The 20,043-nt window shown below is 51.0% G+C and overlaps 1 protein-coding gene across 1 annotated transcript in view; it reads right to left on the bottom strand.

The window, feature by feature from the left end:
• Positions 1 to 20,043, bottom strand: part of CACNA1I (calcium voltage-gated channel subunit alpha1 I) — a 122,565-nt gene that overhangs the window by 55,743 nt on the left and 46,779 nt on the right. Inside the window, exons 4-5 of the mRNA XM_004373878.1 lie at positions 19,595 to 19,692; positions 2,576 to 2,735 (exon numbers count right to left, since the gene is read on the bottom strand). Coding sequence (XP_004373935.1) covers positions 2,576 to 2,735; positions 19,595 to 19,692 — 258 coding nt within the window. The remainder of the gene's footprint in view (positions 1 to 2,575; positions 2,736 to 19,594; positions 19,693 to 20,043) is intronic.

Below are 20,043 nucleotides of genomic sequence, written 5' to 3'. Positions count from 1 at the left end.
GGAAAGTTGAGGTATATCTGGCCTCCACCTCACAGAAATCAGTCTTGGGCAAATCTTCTGCAAAAGACCTCTTTAAAGCGTTGAAAAGCAAAGATGTCACCTTGATGACTAAGGTGCGCCTGATCCAAGCCACACTATTTTCAATCGCCTCGCATGCATGTGAAAGTTGGACAACGAATAAGGAAGACAGAAGAAGAAATGATGCCTTTGAATTACAGTGTTGGTGAAGAATGTTGAATATACCATGGACTGTCAGAAGAGCAAACAAATCTGTCTTGGAAGAAGTACAACCAGAATGCTCCTTAGAAGCAAGGATGGTGAGACTTTGTCGCCTGTACTTTGGACACGTTATCAGGAGGGACCAGTCCCTGGAGACGGACATCATGCTTGGTAAAATAGAGGGTCAGCGAAAAAGAGGAAGACCTTCAACGAGATGGACTGACACAGTGGCTGCAACGATGGACTCAAGCATAACACTGATTGTGAGGATGGTGCCTGACCCAGCAGTCTTCCGTTCTGTTGTGCACAGGGTTGCTATGAGTCAGAACCAACTCAACAGCACCTAAGAACAACAACAATCACAAGTAAAACTTCACTGAGCTGCACACTTAAGAGTTGTGTCTGTAATTTATAGTTCAATAGTAAAGTGGAAAAAATGGACATACACTTTGACTAGCAATTTCAATTCTAGCTATGGATCACACACGTACGAAAACGTCAGACATGTACTTGGATGCTCACTGCAGCCTCATATGTAAGAGCAACAGATTGGAATCCCCCTCAAGAACCATCAGAGGGGGCTTGGCTAGATGAATTTTGCTTCATCTATGGAATGGGAAACATTGGTATGAAAACACATTCAAGACACATTGCCAAGTAATTCACGTGTTTACAAATCTTGTGGTGTGTACACGCTCATGTGTGTACATTTAAATGTCTAGGCAGTATTTGAAGAAAGGACACACTGCCCTGGGCTCAGATTTGGATCCTGCCACTGCCTAGCTGGGTGACATTGTCCTGATTTGATTCTGCGCTCATCAAGAACCCCTGAACCGAACATTTGGGGTGTCCCGAGGGGCGGATCCACCCAGAGAGTTGCTCTGTGCACATGTGAAGCTGGGAGGCAGTCCAGCAGGGAGACGGGGCTCTGGAGCTTGGCAGCCTGGGTTCTAATTCCAGCCCAGACTATGCCAAGCTGTGTGACCTTGAACAAAACATTCTCCCCTGTTAGCTTCCATCTCCTCGTCTACACCGGGAACAGTGATGCCTATTCATCCAGTAAGGCCTCACGTCTAGGGAACCTGTCCCACTGGCCTGGGGTGACCTTGGCCTTGATCTCCACCCAGTCCTGAACTTTGCTGACCTCCTTCTTCGGGCAACCATCAGCCATCCCCAGCCCAGTAGGGTCTGTAAATGAATGCCACCTTCCTTAAAAAAATGAAATCCAGAGCTGGGGAAGGCGGTAGAGTGGGGTGGAAATCACACAGCCCAGTTCCATCCCTCACTTCTATTGTCCCTTTAGGGGTCTCTTGCTAGTTTTACATTTATTTACATCTATTATTCCTGGGAGGGATGGGGGAAGGGCAGGAATATTCCTCTTTAACACTGGTCCAAGCACTTCTAATAGCATCCTTACCCTGATTCGCCTTGCAACAGCTGAGACAGGATTAGAGCCATCTGACAAGGCTGGGAGGTGACAACAAAGAAATAAACACCAAGGAACCAGGACACAATAGCTCTAGCTTTCACAGTCCAGGAAAAAGAACTGTGGCCTAGTTCTCAGCCTGCCTCTGGGTGGTAAATTCATTCATTCATTTATCAATTATTTAGGGAGACCTGGGTGGCGTGGTGGTTAAGAGTTCAGCTGCTAACCAAAATGTCGGTAGTTCGAATCCACCAGCTGCTCCTTGGAAACCCTATGGGGCAGTTCTACTCTGTCCTATAGGGTCATTATGAGTCAGAATCAACTCAACAGCAATAGGTTTGCTTTGGCTATTTTTATACTAGTGGATGCAATCTTGTTTGGAAATAGACTTCTCTTTGTTACGTTAATTAGGTCATACCCAAGTAGAATGGGTCCTAAACCTAATCACTTCTGAGTTATAAAAAGCAGAATAGACACAGAGACACACATAGGGGAAGATGGATGCCAAGGAATGCCAAGGATTGCCAAGGACTGTCGGCAGACACCAGAAACTAAGAGAGAGGCTCTCAGAAGGAATTGACATGCCAAGACCCTGGTTTGGATTTTTAGCCTCCACATCTGTAAGAAAATAAATTCTGTTCTTTAAGGTCACCTACTTGTGATATTTCTGTTTGGCGGCACTAAGTAACAAAGACAGCATCTAAGATTTTAGACTGGGGCTTTATGATAGCAATTTTGAGAGCTCACTTAGGTGGAAAATCACCATCAACTCAATTTAGGTACATCCCTTAATCTCTCTGGACTATTGGGAATAAGAGCTGGGGCCAGGTGCTCAATGGGGGAGACCTTTCTGGCCCTAAAAGATTCTGCCACTCTGCTGCCCCAGGTAAGGCTGGCCGGAAGGGACCTGGTGGCAGGGGCTGCACTCACATGGTGAAGTTCTCCTCAAGGAAGCAACGGTTGCGCAGCAGGCCTGCCCAGAGCTGCACGCCAATTATGCCGAAGATGAAGAAGACGAAGAAGCAGAGCAGGAGGACATTCCCCAGCATGGGCAGCGTGTCCAGAAGCAGGTTCACCAGGATCCGCATACCTGGGGTGAGAGGGGGAGTGGAGTACCAGTGAGGAGAGAGAGGGGAGAGCAAGGTTAGAGAAACAGACAGAGGGGCAGAAACAGAGGGAGGTGAAGGACACAGGGGCAGGGGTTGCTTGCTGCTTCCAGCCTGCTTGGTGGCCACCAGACTGAACCTCCCCTTGGTACCTGCACCTCAGCCTAAAAGGTCATGGAAATGGCTCTGGGCACTGCCCCACTTGCACTAGATTGTGGATGAACAAGCAGGAATTTACAGAGCACCTTTTATGGGGCAAGCACTCTTCTGGGTACTCTTATAAATATGATCTTCTCCAGTCATGACAACCCTGTAAGGTTGGTAATATTACCCCTATTTTATAGAGGAGGCAGCTGGAGGTCCAGAGAACTGAAGCTACTTGCCCAAGGTCACACAGCTAGAGAGTGGCAGGGTCTGGATTGAAACCAGATGTCCAAAGACCATGACCAGTGCTCCTTCCACACACTACCCCAGGTAACTGAAGGCCTGGGACCCAGGTGCTCACCTCCATATGCCCAGTACCTACACAGCACAGGGCAGGCACATTAAGTGCCCAATGAATTCAGGTGTCCTGAATTCCCTTCATCTCTGGGGCAGTCACAGTCCCCTTGACCATGACAGGACACACCAGTACTGGCCATAACCACCCTGCTGACCCACCCCCACTGCATGATGAACCAGGCGGAGCCCAGAGCTGCCATCAGAAGCACCATGGATAGGTTGAGGGGCTTGGATCTGGCTTGGGGCCAGGAGAAGAGGCCTTTTCCCTGACTGAGAAATAGCTGTGATGAACCAGCCATGGCAGACTCAAGGAGAAAAAGGGGGAATGGAAGTGGAGGCGGAGGTCCTTTGGGAGGTGATAGGGTGACCTGAGGGGGTATAGTGAAATGAGTTCCTTTATGTGGCCTTTTGCCCTTGTTCTTTGGAAAAACAGCTTGAGAGATTTTTCCCGTAAACCCTGAGGAGTTACCTTTGCCCTAGTTTTCTTCCCTAGAGAGTTTGTTACTTTTGTCCAGGTTGACTGACATTTCCTGGGTAAGCTGTAAACAACTTGTGCTTTGGTACTTTTTGTCTGGCCCTGGGCTGCAGCTTGCCCTGTGATTGGTCTATTTTATGCACCTTGCAGGGATTGGTCCACATACTTATGCAAATAAAGTGACTATAGCCTACAATGGAAATGAAGTGTCTGTGGCCTACTGAGAGGGGATTGGTCAGTTCATGGCCCTGGTGGGAGGGCCATGTCTTGAAATTGACCAAGAGTTTGCTTATGTACGCAGCCAACCCCACAGAGGTGCGCAGACAGAAGCAGAAGGAAAAAAGAAGAGAGAAGAAGCAGAGAGAGGGGAAGCAAGGAACCTTGTAAAAGATCCGAGGGCCGTAACACTGAAGACAACGAGAGGCCTGCAAGGGGCCCTGTGGCAGAGTCTGTGGTGACAGCAGAAACTTGCTTCTAGGAATGCAGCTAAGAAAGCTGAGCAAAACTGCTACACTGGCTATGAGCTGGGTCAGCAGGCTGACAGCAGGGAGGCCGAAGGCAGAGAAGCCTGTCCTCAGGGGACCAAGAGGAGCCCAGAGAAAAGCCTGCATGGCAGAGGAGGCATGCGTGGCAGAAAGGCCTACTTGCTTGCATGGCTGAGTGAGCTGTCCTGCACTGAAGAAGGGAGGGATGTGCTCTCCACTTCAGAGGAACCTTCCAGACTTTGCCTACATGCTTCTGATCCTAATCGTGAGTTGTAGCCTGTTGATCCTGATCCCAGGTTGTGTACCCTGTTACTTCCTTAATAAACCACTCAACTGTAAGTATGGTCTGTGAGTTCCATGTGGCCATTGAAACGAATTATCGAAACCAGCAGAGAAGTAGAGTTCCGTGGGAGGGACAACTGGTACCAGAATTGGTTAAAAAGTTGGAGAGTCGAAGTATGTATGACCTCCATCTCATAGAAATCAGCCTTGGGCTGATCTTGATTCTCATTATCTCCTCTGAAGTTAGGTTCTGACGCTATTACTACCATTTTCACAGGGAGCTTTGGGCAGCCATGGGAAGGAGAGTAGACTGTGTGGGTGGTAGTCATATTCCACGGGCCTGATGGCCTGGAAACCCGCAGGCAGGAGAGAAAGGCTGAGGAAAGCACACAGTCTCGAATTCAGAGAGACCTGGGTTCAAATCTCAGCCCTGGGGCTTGTGGCCTGTGGGATCTTGAGCCAGTCTCTCCCCCTCTTAGATGATGAGACCCCTCAGCAAAGGGCCCAAGGGGACAGCGGCCACGCTGCAAACGTTCCCAGGCTCAGGGCCCATCTGTAGAAGAGGAAATGGAGGCTAAGAGAGGAAGACATCTTGCTTAAGGTCACACAGTTTGGCAGAGTCTGGGCTTGAATTAGAACCCGGGTCCCCCACCTCCAGAGCCCAACCACCCTGCTGGAACTGCCTCCCAGCACGTGTGCACAGAGATCCCTCTGGGCAGATTGGCCCCTCAGGAGACCCCAGATGGTCAGTTCAGGGGTTCTTGATGAACACAGAATTGGGACAATGTCACCCAGTCAGGCAGTGGCACGTCTGAGTAAACCCTAGGGTTTCCACCCCCTGAAGAAAATAGGAACCTTCCCCAACTCCTGGTGTTCCACTCACACTTAACACCCTTCACATCTGTCTTCTGTCCTTCCCCCCACCCCCTCCTGCCCAGGGCTGACCCATCTGCAACCCCCCTCCTCCCTCTCTCTCTCCACAGGTGCAGTCCCTGGCTCTCCCAATTCTGGGTGACATCATCTATGGTCATGACCTCAGTTACTGTCTGTATGTTGTCCACTCCCAGATCCCCAGATCTCCTTCCTGACTGCACCACAGAGAGGTCCAGCCATCCCCAGTCACCCCTACTCCAGTAGTGCATGTGGTTGAGCGGAGTTGATATGGAGATCACATGACCAAGGCCTGTGCCAGTCAGCATATTCCATTCCCTAGCCCTCCGGTAATTGGTTCAAGATGGGATGTGACCCCAGCTAGGACCAATAAGAGTCAGCCTTAGGACTTCTGCTGGGACCACAGGGAAAGAGACGCTCTCTTTCTGCAGAGGTTGTTGAGCTGGGAGGAGGTAAGCCTGGAGGTGCTGGGGCCATCTTGCTTAGGAGGACAGTATCTGCCTGAAACTGAAGCCATCCCAGGGAAAGCAGAGCCCAGAGGCAGAGAGAGCGAGATTCAGACAGCCACTCTCTAGAACACAAGTCTGAGCATGTCACTCCCATGTGTGAATTCCTTTGTGGGCTCGCATCTTCTACAGAAGCTGGGGTTGATGGACGCTGGAGGAGGGGGCTCCCTGAAGGAACTCCAGGGGGTCAATGAACCCTATGAAATTGCTGTAAAATATGCAGGTATAATGCCATGAATTTTTCTGGGGAGAAGGTCCACACAAGTGTCTGTAGCCCCAAAGAGGGTCAAGAGCTGGTGGGTCACCCTTGGTGCACACCCCACGCCCCAGGCCCTGAGGGACCCAGTCCTGGGCCCCTCTCTAGCTTCATCCCTCTATTTCTCTCTTATCAATAACCACCCTATGCCTAGCAATATAAAATTATTTGAAGTTCCCTAAACATACTATGGGATTTCACATCTCCATGGTTTTACTCATACTGCTGCCTCTTCCTAGAACACTCTTCCACCTCTCTTCTGCCTGGCAAACTCCTAGTCAGCCACTACAGCCCAGTTCAAGGTCTACTTTCTTTCTGTGAAGCTTTCCCAGACCCTTTCCCACCCCATCCCAGGTAGAGGTCATCCTTCTGTCTTCTGCTCTGAGCAATCTCAGCACCTCTGTCCTAGTCTAGGGTGCCACGTACAGTTGTGCAGGCTGCATACTGCAGAACCCAGAAGGTCCTTTTCACATCAACATCTGGTCTTCTCCCAGCCCTAGTATATAGGTGTCTGTTTACTCTCATGTCTCCTTCACTGGGCTGTGCCCTCCTGGGGGCAGGGCCTGTGTCTGATTCACCTTGGTGTTCCCAGAACCCAATGGTCCTGGCCCAGAATACAGGCTTAGCCAGCATTTGTTGAATGACTGTTCATAACGAATGATGTGCTAAGTCGAGAGAGAGAATAGAAGAGGGAAGAGGGGAGGATGGAGGAATGGGGACAAAGAAGAGAACAGTAGCCCTGTCCAGATTTTTATTTATTCCGTGGGTGATGTTGAGGTGGTTATTAACAAAGGTAATTATTTGGGATTTGCATCACCAGCTCTGTGTGGAGTGATTTCCAATCAATAATTAATGCCCACGCCCATCTTCCCTACCCACAAAACTAGGTCGGCCTCCTCTGGGGAGAGGCGGTGGGATTTCCTGGCAGGCTGCCTCCTCCTACCGAGAACAGGCCAGGGTGGGGGTTCGATGACCCACCTTCCCACACTCACCCCCAAACAGGGGAGTGAGGGGGTGTGTGGAGAAGGGAAGCAAAAAAGTAGGACAGGCACCCTGGTAATCCATCCAAATGTTAAGTCAGTCAGTTGCAGGCCCTTCTGGCACTCCACCATTCATTCGTTCACTCATTTATCAAACACATAATGAACATCTGCTGTAATAAATACTCAAGCAGAGTCACTGGGTGGCACAGTTAAGTGCTCAGCCGCTAACTGAAAAGTTGGTGGTTTGAACACTTCCAGAGTTGCCTTGGAAGAAAAGCTTGGCAATTTGCTTCCGAAAGGTCACAGCCTTGAAAACCCTGTGGGGCAGTTCTACTCTATACACGTGGAGTTGCCATGAGTGGGAATGGACTTGATGGCAACTGGTGTTGTTTGGTTTGCATGTTAAGCACAGTGCTGTGCACACAGGGAATGAATCCAAAGGCTCCACCACCCCCTGATAGCAGAGTACAGGGGACCACAGTGTTGGGAACAAAGGACCATGCCTGGAAGGGTAGACAGCCCAGGGCACATTCCTGGAGGGGCTAACGTTGAGCTGGGCCCGCAGAGGAAATGGCTCTGGCAAAGGTCCTGGGGTAAACATCGAGAGAGGCATGGAGGCAGCAGGGCGGGTCTAAGGAGGGTGGGGTTCTGTTCCTGGTGACTGGTGGTGGTGAGGGATACCTGTGGGCAGACTTCCAAGCAGGCAGAGCCCTTGGCTGTACAAAGGGAGGTCAGGGAAAGACCGGAGGCAACCCAAAGGGCCAGAGAGTGGCCGAAGAGAAGAAACTGGATCCGAAAGGCTGGAGGAGGAGGCTCAGTACAATCCCAGCCTGGCTTGCTCCATGAGGCTGCTCCCAAGGGTCTGGCCTTTGTTGCTCAATTAATTACATTTCCCTTGTTCTCCAGGATATTGAAATTCTGAAAGGCTCCTGAAAACCTGCCCAGTTGGCTTCCCTAATGGCAGCCTAACCACCTCCCTTCCCACCTCCCTCTGCTAAGCGGGACCTCAGCACACTTCATGGCCCTCCCTGGGGCCCGGGGACTCCAGGGCCTTAGAGCCAAGACATAATTAGCTAGAGACTTAGAACGAGCTCATCGCTTCTGTGCCAGGGAAAAGGGGCCACAGGATTAGGGAGTCAGGGAAGACCCCACCCCCATGAGGCCCCAAGTTAATCCTCCTTTTATGCCCACAGTCAAGTAATTAACCAAGACAGGTTGGCTGGTTACACTCTGCCCTCAGTTCCCCTGGCACCAGGCACACAATGTGGAAGGTGGGAAAGGACAGAGGAGAAAGAGAAAGAGAAAGACAGAGTGAGAAAGAGAAACAGAGAGATACAGAAGATGGAGACAGAGTAAGAAAATAAGAAAGAGAGAGAGCATGTGAAACAGAGTAAGAAGATAAATTAGGGATGGATGGGTGGGTGGGCTAGTGGGAGGAAGGATGGATGAATGGATGGATGGATGGGTGGATGGGTGGGTGGATGGGTGAGTGGATGGATGGGTGGATGGATGGATGGATGGATGGGTGGATGGATGGATGGATGGGGGGGTGGGTGGATGGATGGGAGGGGGGGTGGGTGGATGGGAGGATAGATGGATGGATGGAAACAGAAGAAAGGGGAAGAAAAAGGGAGAGTGAAAGAGAGAGATATAGCCTACAAGACCTGCCACCATCTGTCTCAAACCATCCTTTCCACCTTATCTCCCTCCACAGCCAAGCCCTCCTCCTCCAGGCAGCCTTCTCTGATTCTCACCCCAGTAGTCACAAAGCCCTCCTGCCTTAGTTTCCCCACGGCTCTGACTCACCCTCTTTCAGAGCTTACCTGGTTCTTCTTCCTTAGTGTGACTTAGTGTGACTTCAGCCTGGGGTGGGGACAAGGCTGCCCTGAAGGGGCAGGCTGCAGGGGGTGCCCATGAGTGTGGTTGAGGGCCCTGCTGAGAAGAGGAAGAGGGCCCCGGCGGCCAATGACGCAGCCCGCACTCCCGTGAGCACCCAGAGCAGTGAGCCTGAGGCAGGCTATCAGTGCCAGTCCTGGGGAGTGGCCTTGAGGCAGAGCTTGCCCCCTCCAGGCCCCAGTGGAGATGCTGCTTTCTGTCCAGCCAACTCTTAGGAGTACCATGGGGCCAGGACCGCTCAGACAGGAGAGCGCCTGAGATCAGAAGCCTCCCACAGCCCATCCACCCTACACAGATTGTGCAAATCCTTATTCCCTCCCCGTTCCGTCCCTGGCTCACAGGCCCCACAATCTGGCCCCAGCCTGTCTTGCCAGCCTCACCAACCTCCATCCACCACACACAACACATCTGCACCTGCTGCTACAGCCAGACTGACAGACATCTCTAGCACCCAACCCCCACCTTGTGCACCCTCTGCCCACCTAAGGCGCCTCCTCCACTTTCTGCCACAAAGGATCCTCTCACTGCTGTGTCACACCACAGGCAGGTCCTGAGCCACTTCCCAAGGCAGGAGGTGGTCCACACTAGTGCGACCCTCTATGCCCAGCCAGACCAGCCCATTCCCAGTCCCAGGAAAGTCCAGATGCTGGGCACCTCCAGACCCAACCCAAGCCTGGAAGGCCATCTCTCGCCTCCTTTCTCAGATTTCAGTTGAGTGGTCCCATCTTCTGTTCTCCAGGCTGGGCCGGGTCCCTGTGATGAGCTGCCACAGCCCCATCCCCCACTATCACAGCACCTAGGACACTGTGCGGAAAGCCTTCAGTTCAGGAACCATTATGGGATGCCCGCGTCCTCCAGCCCAGGGCCCAGCAGCAAGCAGCCCTTGGAGGACATCCACTTGAGTAAATGAAGGGGAGAGAAGGAGTGAGGGAGGGAGGAAGAGAAGGATGGATCGGTGGATGGGTGGATGCATGGAAGGGTGGATTCATTCAACAACTATTGAGGGCCTACTACGCAATCAAGTTGTGGAATGACATCAAAGTCATACATGAAGAAAGCAAGAGGTCATTAAAAAGACAGGAAAGAAAGAAAAGACGAAAATGGATGTCAGAAGAGGCTCTGAAATTTGCTCTTTAATGTCAAGTAGCTAAAGCAAAAGAAAGAAATGATGAAGTAAAAGAATTAAACAGAAGATTTCAAAGGGCAGCTCAAGAAGACAAAGTAAAGTACTATAATGACATGTGCAAAGAGCTGGAGATAGAAAACCAAAAGGGAAGAACACGCTCAGCATTTCTCAAGCTGAAAGAACTGAAGAAAAAATTCAAGCCTCAAGTTGTAATAGTGAAGAATTCTATGGGGAAAATATTAAATGACTCAGTAAGCATCAAAAGAAGATGGAAGGAATACAGTCATTATACTAAAAAGAATTGGTCAGCGTTCAACTATTTCAAGTGGTAGCATATGATCAGGAACTGATGGTACTGAAGGAAGAAGTCCAAGCTGCACTCAAGGCATTGGTGAAAAACAAGGCTGTAGGAATTGATGGGATATCAACTGAAATGTTTCAACAAACAGATGCAGTGCTGGAAGTACTCCCTCATCTATGCCAGGAAATTTGAAGGACAGCATCCTGGCCAATCTACTGGAAGAGATCCATAGTTATGCCTATTCCCAAGAAGGGTTGATCTAACCGAATGTGGAAATTATCAAACAACATCATTAATATCACACACAAGTAAAATTTTGCTGAAGATCATTCAAAATGGCTGCAGCAGTATATCAACGGGGAACTGCCAGAAATTCAGGCTGGATTCAGAAGAGGACATGGAACCAGGGATATCACTGCTGATGTCAGACGGATCCTGGCTGAAAGCAGAGAATACCAGAAAGACGTTTACCTGTGTTTTACTAACTATGCAAAAGCATTCGACTGTGTGGATCATAACAAATTATGGATAACATTGCAAAGAACGGGAATTTCAGAACACTTAATTGTGCTCATGAGGAACCTGGACATAGATCAAGAGGCAGTTGTTCAGACAGAACAAGGGGATACTACGTGGTTTAAAGTCAGGCAAAGATTGTGTGTCAGGGTTGTATCCTTTCACCATACCTATGCAATCTATATGCTGAGCAAATAAACCCAGAAACTGGACTATATGAAGAAGAATGGGGCATCAGGACTGGAGGAAGACTCATTAACAACCTGCGATATGCAGATGACACAACCTTGCCTGCTGAAAGTAAAGAGGACTTGAAGCACTTACTGGTGAAGATCAAAGACCACAGCTTTCAGTATGGATTACACCTCAACATAAAGAAAACGAAAATCCTCACAACTGGACCACTAAGCAACATCATGATAAATGGAGAAAAGACTGAAGTTGTCAAAGATTTCATTTTATTCGGATTCACAATCAACACCCATGCAAACAGTCAAGAAATCAAAAGACGCATTGCTTTGGGCAAATCTTCTGCAAAAGACCTCTTTAAAATGTTGAGAAGCAAAGATGTCACCTTGAAGACTAAGGTGCGCCTGACGCAAGCCATGGTATTTTCAATCACATCATATGCATGAGAAAGCTGGACAATGAATAAGGAAGATCAAAGAAAAATTGACACCTTGAATTGTGGTGCTGGTGAAGGATATTGAATATACCATGGACTGCCAGAAGAACGAACAAATCTGTCTTGAAAGAAGTACAACCAGAATGCTCCTTAGAAGGAAGGATGGCAAGACTACATCTTACATACTTTGGGCATGTTGTCAGGAGGGATCGGTCCCTGGAGAAGGACCTCATGCTTGGTAAAGTAGAGGGTCAGCAAAAAAGAGGAAGACCCTCAACGAGATGGACTGACACAGTGGCTGCAATAATGAGCTCAAGCATAACAACGATTGTGAGCATGGCTCAGGACCGGGCAATGTTTCGTTCTGTGGTACATAGGGTTGCTATGAGTTGGAACTGACTCTATGGCACCTAACAACAACACTACTATGCCAGGCACTGCTCTAGGCTCTAGGGATACATCAGCTAAAAACAACAACGACGAAATTCCCTGCCCTTGTGGAGCTGACATTCTGGGCGAGGGTGGGGGAAGACCCAAGAGGCAGTCATTCGAACAGAACAAGGGGATACTGCATGGTTTAAAATCAGGCAAGGTGTGTGTCAGGGATGTATCCTTTCACCATACTTATTCAATCTGTATGCTGAACAAATAATCAGAGAAGCTGGACTATGTGAAGAAGAATTCAGCATCAGGATTGGAGGAAGACTCATTAACAACCTGCGATATGCAGATGACATAACCTTGCTTGCTGAAAGTGAAGAGGACTTGAAGCACTTACTGATGAAGATCAAAGACTACAGCCTTCAGTATGGATTACACCTCAACATAAAGAAAACAAAAATCTTCACAACTGGACCAATTAGCAACATCATGATAAACAGAGAAAATATTGAAGCTGTCAAGGATTTCATTTTACTTGGATCCACAATCAATGCCCATGGAAGCAGCAGTCAAGAAATCAAATGACATATTGCATTGGGCAAATCGGCAGCAAGAGACCTCTTTAAAGTGTTAAAAAGCAAAGATGTCACCTTGAGGACTAAGGTGCACCTGACCCAAGCCATGGTGTTTTCAACCGCCTCATACGCACGCGAAAGCTGGAAGACTGAAGAAGAATTAATGCTTTTGAAGAATGGTGTTGGTGAAGAATATTGAATATACCATGGACTGCCAGAAGAACGAACAAATCTGTCCCGGAAGAAGTACAGCTGGAATGCTCCTTAGAAGCAAGGATGGAGAGACTTGGTCTCGCGTACTTTGGACATGTTATCACGAGGGACCAGTCCCTGGAGAAGTACATCATGCTTGGTAAAGTAGAGGGTCAGTGAAAAAAAGGAAGACCCTCAAAGAGATGGAGAACACAGTGGCTGCAACGATGGGCTCAAACATAGCAAGGACTGTGAGGATGGTACAGGACAGGGCAGCATTTCGTTCTGTCGCACATGGAGTCAATATGGGTTGGAACCGACTCAACAGCACCTGACAACAATAACAACAGGGGGAGACAAAAATAAACAACAAACATAATAAAAAGACTAGGGTCAAGGAGCTGAGGAGTACCAGGTTGAGGCTAGGGGTCAGGCTGGCGGATGGCGAGTGGGCAGGAGAGGCCTCACTGGCAGGATGATGTTGAGCAGAGCCGTGAAGGAGGGGGGGAGTTGGCTGTGTGCGTATCTGAGGAAGAGCACTCCTAGCACAGGGCACAGCGGGAGCCAATGCCTGGTCAGGGAGCTGCCTGGCACAGTCAAGGACAAGCGAGCAAAAGGCCAGGGCAGCTGGAGGGAGGTGAGGGAAGGGGTGAGGTCGGAAGGGAGCGGTGTCAGAGCATGGAGGGCCTTGCAGGTTGTTGTAAGAACTCTGGCTTCTCTGCCGAGCACCATGGGAGCCACAAAAAGGAGCAGCAGATTGCCTCTCCTGGCTGACGTGCCAAACCAGAGTGTGCAGTGCTGACGGCCAGCAGAGCCTTGGGCCTCTTGCCCTGGCCTGGTCCCTTCTTCCTGGCTGCAGATGGTGCCCCTGGCAGAGGCTGGCACATGTCTAATAAAACAGAGGAGAGACATGATCTGATGAAGGCTTTAAAAGGCCTGCTCAGCTGCTGGGGGGAGAATGGGCTGTTGGGGGCATGGTGCAAGCAGGGAGAACATGAGGAGGCCATGGTGACCATCCAGAAGACGATGGTGGCTGGTTCAGATGGCTGGATTCTGGAGCTGCGTTGAGGGTTAAGTCAAAGGATTGGATGTGTGTGGGATGTGAGAGGAAGAGGAGTTGAGACTGACTCCAGGTTTGGGGCCTGAGGACCGGGGCAATGGAGCAGCCCTCAGGGGACACGGGAGTGGGAGTGGGTGTACAGCACTGTGTGGACATGTGGCATTCAGGATGCCTAGGGTACAACTCGGAGTCTGGGGTTCTGGAGAGCGGAGTCTGGGCTGGATGTGTAACGTGGGTGGCCTCAGGGTGGAGATGGTCTGAGGATAGCAGGAGCGTGGTGGAGACCAGTGATGGGAGGGAACTGATAGAGCTGCCCAGCCTTTCCACCCTCACCATTCTGGACCTCTGGACTTGAGCCTCTGCCCTCAAGGAACCTTGGCACAGCCAGGCGGGGGTGGCAGGGGGCACATGGAGGAGACACAGGAAGAAGGGGACGTGCTTCCTGATGGGCGTGTCCCCTCAAGGTTCAGGGTGCTCTTTGCAGACAGGAGCTTTCAGCCCAGATTAGCACAGCCATTCTGCCAGGCCAGCTCAAGTGGAAAAAGCTGGACATGGGCCAACATCTGCTGGGTGCACAGCCTACAGCCAGGAGGAGGGACCAGGCCGAAGGTGAGGGGACTGAGGCTGTGGCCCATCTACGAGGGCCCCCCTCTCTCTCTGCTCTGGCCAGGTCAGCGAAGGGCACTGAGAGGCCAGGAGAGGCCATCGTCTGCTGCTTCTGCTGCTGCCAATGCCAACTAATCAGGGGCACAGTGGGGGCCGGGGGCTGGGCCAGGCAGTGTAGGGCTTGGCACCAAGGCCACAGAGCTGGCCCTGCCCAGCCGGGGAGGGGGCTGCAGACAGACAAGGCAGCCTGGCTCCCACTCCTGAAATGGAAAGAATGAAACCCAGCCAAGAAGCACCCCTGCACCCTCATCCCAGGAGAGGCCTTCAGTCCCCTCACCATCCCCCGCCCGTGAGTGCTCCCCTCCCAGCCCTGTCACACTGAGTGCCGCTCACCGACTGTGGGCCCAAGCAAAGTCTTACTCATTCTTCAACTGTCCATCACCCCCTCCTATGGGAAGTCTTCTCTAAGTGCATGGTGGTGCCCGTGCCCCTCTGCCTCCATTAGAGAAGGGGTCACAAGGGCTTGTCACTCCTGGCCCATGTGTCTCTCTGCGGGGTAGGTGTTGTGTCTGAATTTTCTTTTGGACCCTCAGTGGATGCTACTTTGAATGAATGAAGGAAAGAGTGAATGAGCGAACAAATGAACAAACAAAAGTGTATGGCCCATCCCTGGATCTGCTGTCTCTCCCAGGAACCTCTCCCTCATGATTTGCAGAATCAAACTTGATCCCAGAGGGGTTGCCTTTGCCCTGCCCCACTCTCATATGCATTTCTCCTCTCACTGACCCTGCTGCTCCTTCCAGTTGCTGAGTTAGGTTCTTACCAGATGTTCTGATCAGATGTTCTCCACCCACTCCACCCCATCTCTCTTGGGAAGCAGCAACCCCAGGGAAACCAAACCTGTCAGTGTCATCTCCCCTCTTCTCCCCCCCCACCTCTATCCTTTCCTCCCTTCCTTCCCCATGGAGGCCCCTTCAGGGCGGCCTGGGAGCCTGCTGTGGACGCCAAGGACAGACATAGCCTGAAGTCCAAGGTGTGGCCTGGGCAGGGATTTAGCCCCCTCATAACCTCCATTGCTGCCCCCAAGCCCCAAATAAACACACTTTAAATGAAAATGCAGCATTTATCATGCAAACTCAGTTTCAAAGAACATCTGCCAGCCCCCCCCCCCCCCATACTGATGGTAACAATGTGACTTAGGATAAGAACTTTGGGTCACATGGTATCAGCTTGACCGCTAGAGGGACTAGACACCGAGGTCAGCCACATGGGCAGTCAACCATATCTACATGATGGAGCCCCAATAAAAATGAGATACAGAGACTCAAATGAGCTTCCCTGGTTGGCAATACTCCATGCATGTGGTCACACATGGGTTGATGACAGGAAAGTAACACTGTCCTGACTCCATGGGGAGAAGATACTGAAAGCACCCATCTGGAACTTTCCTGAACTCTGCCCCATGTGCCTTTTCCCTTGGCTAATTTTACTCCATCTCTTTTCACTGTAATAAACCATAACCATGAGTATAACAACTTTCCATGAGTCTTTCTAGCAAATTATTGAACCTGAGGGTGGTTTTGGGGACCCCGACCTTGCAATCGGTGTCGGAAGTGAAGGTGGCCTTGCGAACTGCCCCTTAACTCTGCAGGTACCAAGATCTCAGGGCTGATACAAAGATGAAAAGATGTGGCCCACGTGAAGCACAGTGATGGGCTGATAGCAAGCACTTGATAAATTTTAGCCATTTATCATTACTATCAAAACCCTAGAGGGTGTGAGAAACTCACCTCCTGCCTCTCCGTAACATGCAGCCCCCTCTACAGCCACTGCTCCTGGGACAGGCTCCCCCACTCCACCTCTGCACACCCTGGCCCCTCTGCCAGTAACGCCCTCCCCAGCCTCCTGTGCACTTGGTGAAAGTCTTCCAAAACCAGTTTGATACAGCTACCTCTGAGAAGACATCCCTGATGCTAAGCTCTTTATATGGCATTTCACCTTTATAAAACCGTATGGAAATGGGTCTTATTAACCTCATTTCAGAACTGGGGAAATGGAGGCCCAGAGAGGAACGCAGCTTGCTCAGGGTCCCAAGCAGATAAGTGGAGGCACTGGGACTAGTACCTGGGGCTGTCAGTCCCAAGCAAAACTCTAGTTCCCTGTCCTGTAGCTGGGGGCCTGCAGTGGCCTTCCCCACAGCCTGTGCCCCCCACAAGTCTCTCATTCCCTGGTGACTCTGGGCAGGGATGTGGCATCTGAGGACAAAGCTGTCCCTCCTGTAGACTGAGAGGGCTGGACAAATGGAAAGTGTTTGCCTCCCTGTCTGTGACCCCCTGGCCTGGGAGCATCTTCTCCACCTTTCTGCGTGCACCCTGCCAGGCTCAGCCCAGAGCCCCCTGCACAGAGGCAGGTTACTGCTGAAGCAGGGATTGTGAACAAGAGAGGGTTTTGGGGAGGCGGAGTGGCCCAGGCCAGGCTTAGTCCCCAGGGTCTGCCTCACCCTCCCCTCCACAGCCTGGACCAGGGCTGTGCAGTGGCCAGGCACAGATGTAGGCCAGTCGCTCCAGTGACCTGGGCTGAGACAAGGGGGGCTCAGCTGACTCAGGTCTTGGCAACGACTGTCCTAGTTTTTTACAGGAGAAAAAAAAAAAAAGCACTTTTCATAGTTAAATGGCTCAATGGGCTTTGGGGGTATAGCAGCATTTTGAGGGGTATATAGGCCAGGAAAGGCCTGGAGTTGGCTGGTGCTGGGGCCCAGAGAGGGGCAGTGACTTATGAAAGGTCACACAGCAAAGAACCAGAACCTAGAACTCACAGTCTTGTTCTTCCTTTCTCCCTCCCCAGCCTTCTCCTCCAACTCAGAGGATGAGTGTCCAGGACAGAGACCTGCAGGGGTACGGTGGAGGACATATTTTTATGAGGTTCTGTGAAGCGCACCATGACTCCCAGGTTCCCCACCCATCCTGGACCAAGCTCAGAACCACACATTGAATGCAGCCCCTCCTCTGCTTTGTAGAAACTGAGGTCCAGAGACACCAAGGAACTTCCGAGGTCACACAGCAGGCTTGTGGAGAGCTGAGACCCAACTGGGTCTTTCTGGTTGATCGTGTTGAGACTTTGCAGCCTCCTGTGTACATTTTAAATTGCAGGCAGCTACCCCACGCCCCACAGCTTTATAATTAATAACACCATAATTGGACTTCGCCTATTATCAACTCTCTAGCTTGCCATCTAGTGGTGAAACTGAAGCTACCGGCTATTGTTGAAAAGAAATATTTCCAAGACAGATGCTCTCAAGATAAATGGAAGGACTTTGAATGCTTCGGGGAAATTTATCTAAGGGAAAAAAGGAGGCAACTGTTCAAACCTCTCCAGGGAGCATTTCCAAGAGTCTGTGCCCTCCCCCAAGTCACTCATTCCCTGACGACTCTGGGCAGGGATGTGGTACCTGAGAACAAAGGTATCCGGTGTATAAAGTGAGAGGGCTAGACAAATGGACTTAAAAGGCTCCACCTGCTCTAACAGCTTAAGGCTCCTGTTATTAATTAAATTATATGTAAGTATGAATTTATCTTAAGGTCTCTCTCGAGGTGGACCACTGTGCGGTTTGTAAAACGGGGGTGGGGGAGGGCAGCCATTGATTATATTTTGGATCCTAGAGGGTTATTGCAACTCCTCCAACACTGAGTTCTGAGAGTGAGAATCATTTGTTGTTGGCTGAGAGCGGGAATCAGGCTCCGGAGTGGGAAACACACATCCCCAACTCGGGGCCACACAGGGCCTCCCAGCGATGCTATTAGCAGAAGGAGACCTACTGAGGAGAGACTTAGCTCCTCCCTGGTCTTTCCGGGCCACTGGGCATCCCTAATTGGAGCTTCCAGGAGTACAGAGGATGGTGGTGAAGGGTCAATCCCTGTCTTTCTCTAGAGAATGCGCAGGCTTGTGCCACGGGCAGCACAGAGTGACCTCCACAGCCGAGCAGCGGCTTAATGAGCTCCTCACCCAGCAGGAGACGGAAGGAAGAGAGGCTGAGGCAGGAGACACACGCCCACACACCCCCTCCTGTGTGCACACCCATATGGTCTCCCGTGGACACCCTCAGACCCTTACACCCACACACACCCTTGTCCAGACCCCACCCAGAGAGACACACACCCTGTGCCTGAATCTTCCCCCTGCTTAGATCTTCTCTGGTCAGATCACATGATCCAGGGGGAAGGTAGGATATGGGGTCATGTATAGTTTTTTCCATCTGTAAAGTGAGAACAGCCCCACCTCCCTCACAGGGTGATTGTAAGGCTCAAAAGAGATTGTGGAGATGAAAAGGCTTTGGAAACTGTCCAATGCTGAGCACATGCCAGAGCTTGTTGTTATAAGATAACCTCTCTTAATACTAGGTGGGCGAATAGGTGGATGGGTAGATGGGTGGATGGGTAGGCAAGTGGGTGAACAGACCTATGGGTGGGTGGGTCAGTGAGTGGATGGGTGAGTGGGTAAATGGATAGGTAAGTGGGTAGATGGATATATGGACAGGTGGGTAAGTGGATAGATGGGTGAATGGGTAGATGGATGGACAAGTGGGTGGATGGACGTATGGGTGGGTAAGTGGATAGGTGGTTGGATGCGTGAATGGGTAGATGGATGGGTGAGTGGGTAGATGGATGTATGGGCAGATGGAAAGGTGGATAGATGTAGATGAGTGGCCGGGTGAGTGGGTAGATAAATGGGTGAGTGGGTGGATGGACATATGGGTAGATGGGTGAGTGGGTGGATGGGAAGCTAGAGTTCTAAGTCAGTTGGCACTGGGGACTCTAAGTGTGGCGCCTGGGGATTCACACCCCAGGGGAATCCTCCATGATGTCCTCTCTCAAGCTAAGCAGTTTCTTTTTACACATTCCCACCCTGGCAGCCTGTGAAATGTCCCCCAAGGAACCTTTTGTCCCTGAAAAGCCAGACTCCTCAGCATGCTGCAATTCGGAGGCTCAGAGGCATCAGGACCCACCTTCCAGCATCTTCTTCCCAAATACTGGGCCATGGGCTCCATGGGAGCAAGCCCACATTAGTAAGGCCACCATAGGATTCCCCGTGCCCAGCAGAGGCACTTGAAGGTGTTAGTCTTTTTTGAGTGAATCAATGGGGGGCTAGCTGGGTGGGCCAGCGATTGGGGGCTGGGCGGACAGACTCACTGGGCACACGGTTGATAGCTTTGAGGGGCCTCAGGACACGCACGGTGCGGATGGCCGACAGGTTGATGTTCTGAAGGTCCAGGGAGTACTCGACCATCCTGCGGAGAGAGGAGAAGAGACACCAGTGAGGGACATGGCAGGAAAGGCGGCTGGGCCATGGGTGGAGTCATGGGGATCTCGGAGCACGCGCAGAGTGCCTGGGAAGGGTAAGAACAGGGGTCAGAAACCTGGCTCTGCCTCAGTCAGCATGTGACCTTGGGCTGGTTCCCTGGGCCTCTGTCTCCTCCTCTGTAAAATGGGGCTGGTAGCATCTACCTCCAAGACTACTGTGAGGATTCCACTAGACACAGCGGGGTAGGGGCAAAGAGGCCCAAGAGGAGGAGACTGAGGTACGGAGGGATCCCCTGGCTGACCCCAGTGGATGCCTGGGCTCTCAGTCACATCATCAG

The sequence above is a fragment of the Trichechus manatus genome, unplaced genomic scaffold (genome assembly GCF_000243295.1).
Source record: "Trichechus manatus latirostris isolate Lorelei unplaced genomic scaffold, TriManLat1.0 scaffold00027, whole genome shotgun sequence".
Taxonomy (NCBI): Eukaryota; Metazoa; Chordata; class Mammalia; order Sirenia; family Trichechidae; genus Trichechus; species Trichechus manatus.
This window is presented reverse-complemented; position numbering and strand designations above follow the sequence as displayed.